The sequence below is a fragment of the Brachyhypopomus gauderio genome, chromosome 1 (assembly GCF_052324685.1).
Source record: "Brachyhypopomus gauderio isolate BG-103 chromosome 1, BGAUD_0.2, whole genome shotgun sequence".
In the NCBI taxonomy this organism is placed as follows: domain Eukaryota; kingdom Metazoa; phylum Chordata; class Actinopteri; order Gymnotiformes; family Hypopomidae; genus Brachyhypopomus; species Brachyhypopomus gauderio.
The window spans coordinates 2,824,957-2,835,496 of record NC_135211.1 but is presented as its reverse complement, the minus strand read 5'-3'; the positions used below and the strand labels follow the sequence as shown (position 1 = coordinate 2,835,496).

Sequence of the window (10,540 nt, the reverse complement as noted above, 5' to 3'; positions counted from 1 at the left end):
CTGATGATGTGTGGACTGCCAGCACTGACTCCAGATCAGTCAAATATTCAGTCATGTTTGAGGCTGGTATATTCCAACCCATCCCTCCCACCTTCTAACTTGAGAACTTCTAAATTTTCAACAATCGCATAGTTCACCCATTTCCATATTCTAACAAGCAATAGGTGTAATTCTTCAGTTCAAAATGGAGTAAACAAAGGCACATTAAACAAACGTGCAGTTCCGTCCCTATCAGACTTGCGCATTCATACTGAACACCGAATGTAAAACAGGTGACCCCCCTCCCCCCATCATCTCAACTCCTTATGGCATTGTGAAAAATCCTCATTTAGTGTCTCGCATCTTCACGAGAGCAGAGGTGCTTCAGCGTAGAGTCTCGGGCAGTCCGTCAGCACGTGGAGTTAGGATGGGCCGGTTCCTGTGGGACTCTGATCTGACCTGCGGTCAGTGTTTGTTGCAGGGGTTCCTTGGAAAACACGTAAACAGGCCGTGGCATCTTGGCAATCGGCACACAGATGATCTGAGTAACAGTCGTGGACTTCAGACTCTGCTTGTGAGCTGCATTCTGTCCCAACCCATCACGGGTCCTGGCCATAGAAGAGTGGGGAGCACTCATCACATATGGGGCTCGGGAATTTTACTTTTTTATTTGAATGAGTTAGTCTGCAGGTGTTGGAGTGAACCATATTGTCCCTATTTAGGGTGGCACTAGCACTCTGAAGTGTGAAGCGTTCTTGTGTTCTTAGCACAGTACTGCTGCCTTAGTAACTAAAATAACTTTCCATTTAGTCTCCAGTAATAGAGCTGTAGATTTGTTTTATATCATTGCCCATTATCCTGGCATAATTGTATGGCTCCCCCTTGAGTACAGTAGCAGTAATTTTTCATTCCAAAACACAGGCATTATTCAGAGGACCCACCCAGCAGCGTGAGTTGAAAGACGGTTTGGAGGGGGGGGGGGGGTCCCGAGCTCTCGCCCCACGCTGGGAACAAACGGGGAATCTGGCACACACATCTGTTCAGGACCGGAGTAAATGAGGAAGAACCTCACATATGTCCGAAAGCAAGGTGCGAGACAGCACCCGCCAGTCCCAGTCACCCGATTGGCTCAAACATCACACATCAGACAACGCAGCCATCATTAACGATGAGGCATCGCCGATCTTTGCCCATAAAAGTGTTAGAGCTGCAAGAGCGGCGAGCAGGCTGCTCCGTTTCTGGGCGGTAAGTGTAATTACCCGTGCCCATGACAACAGGGAAGTGACAGTGTTGGGTAACACACTGCGAGAGACTGTGACAGCACCACTGGAGAACAAGCAGTAAAAGCCAAAAATGCAGCTCAAACAGCATGTGCACGTGGAGCAAAACCAGTAGAACGGATATCCAGCTTAGCTGAATAACTACGAACCCGGGAGAGGCCACCCACTATGGTTCTGCACAAGACCGGCTCTTGTAAAACTCTCTCAACACACATCAAGTGAAGGACAACTCAGGCCTGCGAAACCCGGCTCAGGGGCGGAGGTCCAAGTCAACGTGAACTCATTTAAAGGTCATTTTGGCCGAATCTGCAAATTGAACAACCGCTGAGCGAACACTGGCTGTGCTGAAGCCAAGCAGTGGGGGGAGCTGTTTGAGCTTCAGCCAAATTGCTTTGTGATCGTGTGAACTAAGATGTGTAAGCAGTGCCAGCAGCGTAGTGGTACGCACGTCCACACTGGGCAACGCAACTGTAAGTCATCGGTGAACTGACATTTTGACAAGGAGCAGAAGCGTGGGGCGTGATGTTGCACCGGAGGGCTGATGTGCAGGACCTGTGAAGGGCGTGTCCAGTGTCCACTGGTGATGTGTCCACTGGTGATATGTCCACTGTTGATGTGTCCACTGGTGATGTGTCCACTGGTGATGTGTCCACTGAAGATGTGTCCACTGGTGATGTGTCCACTGGTGATGTGTCCAGTGGGGGTGTGTGCTCTGGTGATGTGTCCAGTGGTGATATGTCCACTGGTGATGTGTCCACTGGTGATGTGTCCATTGGAGATGTGTCCTCTGGTGATGTGTCCAGTGGTGATGTGTCCTCTGGTGATGTGTCCACTGGTGATGTGTCCACTGGTGATGTGTCCAGTGGTGATGTGTCCACTGGTACTCCTCACCAGCAAAGCAGAATGCAACCCATCGGCACCTATCCTGATTAATGGTGATCGGCCAAACGCCATAAGCCAAATCAATAACTGAGAAAACAGTATACATGCTTGGAACACCATCAGAAATGCTGCTAGGATCTGCCCCCAGGGGTGTAACATGATCAATATGCCTATTAGCAATACCATCACCCGCTGTAAGCCAAGGGGCATAAGAAGCTTCACAGGTGAGCCACAGCCACAGTGAGCTTTAATTAACAGACCACAGTCACCCACAGCCACAGTGAGCTTTAATTAACAGACCACAGTCACCCACAGCCACAGTGAGCTTTAATTAACAGACCACAGTCACCCACAGTCACAGTGAGCTTTAATTAACAGACCACAGTCACCCACAGTCACAGTGAGCTATAATTAACAGACCACAGTCACCCACAGCCACAGTGAGCTTTAATTAACAGACCACAGTCACCCACAGCCACAGTGAGCTTTAATTAACAGACCAGTCACCCACAGTCACAGTGAGCTTTAATTAACAGACCACAGTCACCCACAGTCACAGTGAGCTTTAATTAACAGACCACAGTCACCCACAGTCACAGTGAGCTTTAATTAACAGACCACAGTCACCCACAGTCACAGTGAGCTATAATTAACAGACCACAGTCACCCACAGCCACAGTGAGCTTTAATTAACAGACCAGTCACCCACAGTCACAAGGTGAGCTTTAATTAACAGACCACAGTCACCCACAGTCACAGTGAGCTTTAATTAACAGACCAGTCACCCACAGTCACAGTGAGCTTTAATTAACAGACCACAGTCACCCACAGTCACAGTGAGCTTTAATTAACAGACCACAGTCACCCAGTCACAGTGAGCTTTAATTAACAGACCACAGTCACCCACAGCCACAGTGAGCTTTAATTAACAGACCACAGTCACCCACAGTCACAGTGAGCTTTAATTAACAGACCACAGTCACCCACAGTCACAGTGAGCTTTAATTAACAGACCACAGTCACCCACAGCCACAGTGAGCTTTAATTAACAGACTACAGTCACCCACAGCCAGTGAGCTTTAATTAACAGACCACAGTCACCCACAGCCACAGTGAGCTTTAATTAACAGACCACAGTCACCCACAGCCACAGTGAGCTTTAATTAACAGACCACAGTCACCCACAGTAACAGTGAGCTATAATTAACAGACCACAGTCACCCACAGCCACAGTGAGCTATAATTAACAGACCACAGTCACCCACAGCCACAGTGAGCTTTAATTAACAGACCACAGTCACCCACAGCCACAGTGAGCTTTAATTAACAGACCACAGTCACCCACAGCCACAGTGAGCTATAATTAACAAACCACAGTCACCCACAGTCACAGTGAGCTTTAATTAACATACCACAGTCACCCACAGTCACAGTGAGCTTTAATTAACAGACCACAGTCACCCACAGCCACAGTGAGCTTTAATTAACAGACCACAGTCACCCACAGCCACAGTGAGCTTTAATTAACAGACCACAGTCACCCACAGTCACAGTGAGCTTTAATTAACAGACCACAGTCACCCACAGTCACAGTGAGCTTTAATTAACAGACCACAGTCACCCACAGCCACAGTGAGCTTTAATTAACAGACCACAGTCACAGTGAGCTTTAATTAACAGACCACAGTCACCCACAGCCACAGTGAGCTTTAATTAACAGACCACAGTCACAGTGAGCTTTAATTAACAGACCACAGTCACAGTGAGCTTTAATTAACAGACCAGTCACCCACAGTCACAGTGAGCTTTAATTAACAGACCACAGTCACCCACAGTCACAGTTATCTCTAGATATCTCTATCTCTAGACCACAGACTTATCAATGGTAAGAGGGCCTAACGCCTTGACTTCAAGAATAAAGTGCTTTGGGTTTCTCGCTTTCAAAGTCCAACCGCAGGCATAACTGGAAAAAGGCATCAGCTCAGAGTGCCGCAGGTGTTCTGATGAGCTCGACCGCCGCGTAAAAAAGACGTGGGCGTCACGTTGCTCTGAAAAGCTCCTGGGACCAGGTGGTGCATTCAATTTAGCTGCCCATCAAATTCCTGCTCTCTGTAAGGAGTCGAGTCCTTGGAAACTCACGTTCTCTGAAAAGAAATCGGCGCAGGAAAGAGATCGTGTGAGGTTTCACGGCCGTGTTTGTCAAGCCTGTGCGAACTGAACGATACAAAAGATACCAGCTCTGTGCATCACAATGTATTCATAGTACAATTGCTTTCTGTTTTTATACAAGTTCTTTGTTTCATTCCACAAAATGTTTACTATCTCAGCATCCTATGACAAAATACAAGCGCAAATGTTTTCTGAATCTATCACTGGGAACATAATTAGTTTCATTTTATTAGCTAAAACAGGCATATTATTACTCTGAATTGTTATTGAATAAAGGAAATACAGCATGATTTGCCGAAATGTTTAACAGTTCTTGAAAACATTAAAGTAACTTTTGCTCCCACATCAACCCTAAATTCATGATCATTCACAGCTGCTCTTGCATACATGCTATTGTAAGTCTAATGTAGGCTTGTAATCAGGGTGGGTTGGCCCCATAAGATGGATTGAATTAAGTTGGCTTTACTTTTTGTATGAAACTAAATGTGTCCTATAGTCCATCACACCACATTGACATACGTGGCCAAGAGTCTTGGTTGTTCCTTTGACATCTTGGTCTGTTTTGAAGCTCATTTTCTTGATGGTTACTGAAGCTGTACCTCACTGACACTACAACATGATTCTGAAGAAGACACAATGCTCTTGGCTCCATTGACATCCCTCTAGAATACTACATTTCTTACACAATTCAGCTTACATAGTTTATCCAGTCTGAAATCTCCTTCAAATTCTCCTCTATCCTCATATGCTGAAGACATGCACATATCCCCAGATGTGGCACTTAACCTCCCAACACCCATAGATCTGGGACCAGGATAGACATCCCAACATGGACTCTTAACACCCAAGACCAGGAAACCTGTGTGTGTGGAGAACTTCCCATCCATGGAGGTTCAGAAATCTGCTGACTGTACGTAATGGCAACGTGTCGGAAAAACAAAAACTGACTCTTGTGTCTTTGGCAGTTGTAGGTTATTTTGCAGGAAGTGTTGCTCATACGGGCTATTGTATGTTCAGTGTTGCAGTTAGAGAGAGCCACGCCCCTGCTTATAGCACTAAGAATTATGGGAGGTTTTTTTTGCCCTGTATAAGAGTGGAAGTCTGAAGACTGGGATGCTGAAGGATTAATGCAGAACACACGTAGTCCTGTCATTTCTATCTAACTTGACCCTGACAATCACATTTACTATCTACTATTCAGTTGTTAATAATTCATCCCTGTTGAGACAGCATTTGCTCTAATGATGTGCAGACAGTCAGCGTCAATACTCCTAATCCGTGAAATCAGTCGTGCATGAGCTCTTGAACTGAAAAAAATACAAAAACTGCCCACTTGCCAAACTAAGTCCCCAAGTGTGTTACTACTCTCACCAGACCGTGGGGCATAACCACGTTCTAGCCCTCCAGCGTAGCCGCCGCTAATGAATGTTTGGACTGTAGACACACCTGATCTCCTGGACTGCAGTGAATGAGGAGGGGGAGGAAGAGGAGAAAGAGGAAGAGCAGGGGTGTGGATATCAGATGTGGAGTTGAAGCTCTATTGATCTTCTTTTTTTTTTTTCTTAAAGGATAAAAGTCATCCGTAGAAAAAAGAAAGAGAGAACACTGCCCTCCTCTCCGGGAGTATAATTAAAAACCTTTTGTTTAATGGAGCTCAGATATAAAATCTGCTGGCGTCAGCCATGCTTGTGGTGGGAGTTTTAATCATCACTTTAAACCTATCTTCACTCTGGCGCCAAAATATGATAATGACCGTTGTTATTATGGAATGCTTTGCAGCCGTCTGCGAGCGAAGGTGTGTGTTTGGCAGTCGGTGTGTGAGGCCCAACGTGTGTGCCTGTCGGACGGGGTACAGGGGTCCGCTGTGTGCTAGCAAGGTGGGTGATGCCGGTCTTGCTATACACGAATGCACAAATAATTATCACCAATAATAATTGCAGTATCACCAACTGGTACACAAACACGCATGCATTTATACATATATTCATACCCACACACGTATGTGTAGATATTTTCATACACACACACACACACACACACACACACACACACACACACACACACACACACACAGATGGCTCCAACAATGTATCTTGTCAGGTGGAGCCAGGAATGGTTTCACAGCTTGAAACACATGAAAGTTTTGTTTACAAGCCAATACTGTCATCCATACATGGAGAAGACGCAGGAACTACTAAGCAATAGAAACAAATACATTAACATTGCATACTGCTTTCAATAGGACCACAAAACCACAGGAACTGTGTTAAGGACATATTCATCACCTGCCCATGAGGCTGTAGTAAACAGTAGAGACAGTTCATCTTAGCTACATTTAAAATAAATAACAGCAGGTGGGTTACTGCAAGGTTATTACAGTTCTTTGTTTTATACTCTTTGAAGACCTTGGGCCATTGGTTAAGTAAGCAGAGAGACCCTGTGTGTGGATGTGTGTGTTTCCATGTGTGTGGATGTGTGTGTTTCCATGTATGTTGCCGTGAAACAGATCTCACCTGTCTTTGATGTCTGACTTCCTCCTCTTCTCCATAGCTTCCTGTTCATCGAGGCTGAGGGAGGGGGTGGAGCCTGTTGTGAAGACACTGTCCATGCATCTCCGTGCATAGCAACCAGACCCAGTTATCGTATCTCACTGTCAACCTGTAAATATATACAGCCTGTTTACAGATACTAATTTATGTATAAAAAAGTTATAGGCTATATGTAAATTACATCCTGTGGTTTTTAAGGTGGTTTTTGAAAGTAATTATACACAATAGTATTGCAGAGAAACAGAGAAAGTGTGTGTGGGTGGGTGGTTGTGCCCACATGCGTGCTTATGTATGAAAGACAATATTTGACATTTTACTTTTTAAAAAACTGCTGTGATCCTTAGTGACCCTGTTTTTCCCCTTGACTATAAGAAACGCTTAAACATTCATTCGTTTGTCCCTGATCAGGTGGTAAATATGGAGAGATGATCTATGAGGCATTTCTGTGGCTAAACAAACAAACACATGCTGGGTGTTGTGAGCAGACGTAGCTGCTCAGCTCTGATTGGTTCGCTCTGCCACCGCGTGTGTGACTGTCCCTGTACAATTACCTGAACCAAACGCCAGCTGGATCCAGCCCAAACATACTCCTGTTAGGCACTGACCTTGTGTTTTAAATGTTTCCACACGACCATTTGAAATGCTTCTATTTTTGATGTTTGTTTTGTATGTTTATTTTATATATGAATGTGTTTTATATATGCATTTTTGCGGCCGTATCTTTTAATAAAATAACCATATGATTATTTGACATCTGACATAATAGTAATTGAGTTCGTTATTTACATTAAGCTTTAATATTCCTTAAAGCAGATTAACTGATACAGTTCAAGGAAAGAAATAAGACCACATTTCGAAGCTCACAGTGGCTAAGCTGAAAGAAAAATTAATTTCACACCACCAGAAACATAAACATGGATGTGAATACCACCAACACACCCCCCAACCCCTTCAAACATCTTGCATTTCCGGTGACTTCCGTGTGTTTTAAGCGGCATAAGCGCTGCGTTTTCCTTTGCCAGTGTGCCACGTCACCCCCTACTGCTTCTGTGGCCTTCCTGTTTACTCCAGATAAAAGAAGAAAGGCCGCTCGCTTCTACACTTCCTGTCGTGGCGTTCCACCCCGAGGCGACGCTGCTACGGGGAAAGGGCTTCTGGGGAATTTCTCCCATATAAACACGAGCTCCAATTGCAAATGATCTGAGATGTTTATCAAAAAATTACTAGTTGGCGGAGAAAGCTGCTCAGGGTAATGAGAGCAACTGCAGAGAGAAAGAGATGGTGTACGTGAACAAAGGGAAGAGAGATAGAGAAAGAAGGGAGGAATGAGAAAACGCGAGACAGTGAGGACACGTGTGAGAGATCAGGGGAGATATCTCGTAATGCTCTCTGTGATCTCTGGAACATGAAGGTCCTGAGATTGTGGAGACGTTTCTGGTTCCCTGCGAGGCACAGTGGGGCCGTGCTTTTAAAACACCGAACCAGGTTCCGTTTCACAAAATAACCAAGAGTAGTCATTGCAGACACGGTATGGTTTAGGTGGAGAACTAACAGTATGGTAATTACGTGACATGATTGTGTGTGTGTATGTGTGTAAGGTCTGTGTATGTGTGTAAGGTGTCTTGTGTTCACAGAGTGTGTGTGTGTGTGTGTGTGTGTGTGTGTGTGTGTGTGCTCGTATGTACGTATGAAGGGGGGTGTGGCCTAGTTTTGCAGTCCCTCTACTGAGAGTGTCACTGAGTTGCATCATTGCGTTAATGTAGCTGCAGGTACAGGCCAGCCTCATATCTCCACCATATCTACTACACCCAGAGAGGTGGACAGAGAGCATAGTCTTCATCACCATCTCTAGTTCACTGTGGCTACTGCACAGTTCACAGTGACTACGAACATAGAAATATGCATGCTTTCACACCCACCCACTCACCCACCCACACACACAAACACACACAGTAGTTCTGTACTTGAAAAGTTATGTTGTTTTTTAGTTTAGTTGTTTTTTTAGTCCACTGTAGAAGTTCTCGTGTTCTTTCAGCTTTCTCTGCATCTCCATCATTCTCTGAAGTCACCATTCAGAACATAAAACCACGGTCTTCAGCTTCTGTCCCTGCTCCTAGAAATCTACCATTCTGTAGAATTAAACTCCAACTCTGCCCCTGGAGACCTACTACCCCATAGAGTTCGGCTCCAACCCTAGTTGGTGGCAATTCTGGGGGGGCAGTGCCCCTGTCACAACATAGCCCCCTAAATGAGACGTGGTGTGAGACATCATTTTGTGAATGCTGGTAAAACAGCAGGTCCCCTCCCCTCCTCCAGACGCTGTGACAGACATACTGGTCCCGGTCCCAGTCCAGATGGTCTAGAACTGCTACTGGCCCCTGGAGATCTACTATTATGGCGTCAAAATAGGACCTAATGTTTTGAGAATCAAAAAACAGAATCCATAACCAAGAAATTACGTTTTGTAATTGAGAAACTGTCGTTAATATTGAGAGTTTAAAAAGCTGGTTTGTAAACACAATATTTATGTTTTCAATAGTCTATTTTGAGTTTAATATTCTTGAAGAATCCGTTTTCGTTTTCGTTGCGCCTTTTCTCGTTCGCGCTTCTCTCGGTCTCGCTCTCGCCTCCAGAAGTTTCTCGCTTTTGACTTTTGGACCTGTTTTTACGGGTGGGCGGGATTTACACAGTCATTGGCTGATGGAGTTAAGCCCCGCCCACCCATGCCATTCTACACACACACGATTACAATATACAACAGGGTAGTCGTAACTCCACAACAATCTACTTCAGTCTGTCTACTGTGGGTTACTAAAATAGATAATCGTTAAAAATAGCTGATATGAGAAAACATAAACACACATCTTGCCTGTGTTTGCCGGTGTTGTGCCGAATTCCGACTCCCCTCGCGTGCACACGCATATAGACGCTTCAGATGATAATCGCCATTTCCGTTGTTTCTATGCACAAATAAAGACTAATTGTTAATGATCTACCACAGGAAATGATGCAGCATTATCTATATCCAAATAAAGACACTGATTCACGGGTGTTAAATGTTTTAAATAAAATGTAATGTACGAGATTGGTTGTTACCGTAGCACTCAGGAGGAGCGAATGCCTTGCAAACTCAGAATTACGAGAACAGTAACACACACTTGATATACCGAAGTTCACCTCCGACTACGTGACATCGCCGTATGACTTTGTTCAACGTCGTTACAGACAACCGTGCGTATATATCTTAATGACAACCTGACTTATTTAATTTTTAATGAAATAAAATATAAAATAGACAATTATTACCTAAATATATCTTATTATGTAGCTAGGACAAATCTAGAGTGCTCAGTGAAATAAGTTATAATCACAGTACCCGAACCCACCCCGATTAACAGGGGAGTACTGTGATTATAACTTATTTCACTGAGCACTCTAGGTTTGTCCTAGCTTCTACGAACTTTTTCATTAAACTTATTGAAACTGATATTATTCCTATTCTCCAAAGTCTAAATTAACTAAAAATCTTAGTTACTTTGATCTTGTACCTTGCTTGCCTTAAGAGCTATGTATTTTTATTGTTGATGTTTTTTAAAAATGCTTCAAAATTCAAGATTTTTATGGCCTTATTTTCGTTGTAGATTCCCAGAGATTGATCCTATGGCTGGACGACCAAATGAT

General features: G+C 44.3%; 1 protein-coding gene and 1 long non-coding RNA gene across 8 annotated transcripts in view; one reads left to right on the top strand and one right to left on the bottom strand.

Annotated features, from left to right (window-relative positions):
* LOC143517374 (von Willebrand factor D and EGF domain-containing protein) overlaps positions 1-7,610 on the top strand; it is a 95,582-nt gene extending 87,972 nt beyond the window's left edge. For 2 of the 7 annotated variants that reach the window (XR_013131977.1, XR_013131945.1), the window contains 3 exons: positions 5,065-5,220; positions 6,090-6,187; positions 6,861-7,610. Coding sequence is in view for 2 of the 7 variants with exons in the window: in XM_077010020.1 (XP_076866135.1) it covers positions 6,090-6,187; positions 6,861-6,881 (119 nt within the window). In the remaining 5 variants the exon portion in view is untranslated. Of the gene's footprint in view, positions 1-5,064; positions 5,221-5,878; positions 6,060-6,089; positions 6,188-6,860 lie in introns of those variants that run through there. The other 5 variants (XM_077010020.1, XM_077009845.1, XR_013131960.1 and 2 more) reach the window with 4 other exon arrangements.
* LOC143517584 (uncharacterized) lies at positions 3,761-9,808 on the bottom strand. Its single transcript, XR_013131995.1, has 3 exons — positions 9,722-9,808; positions 6,824-6,968; positions 3,761-4,285 (listed from the first exon to the last, which is right to left on the bottom strand). It is a non-coding gene; the product is annotated as an uncharacterized LOC143517584 (long non-coding RNA).
* Between the last annotated feature and the right edge of the window lie 732 nt (positions 9,809-10,540).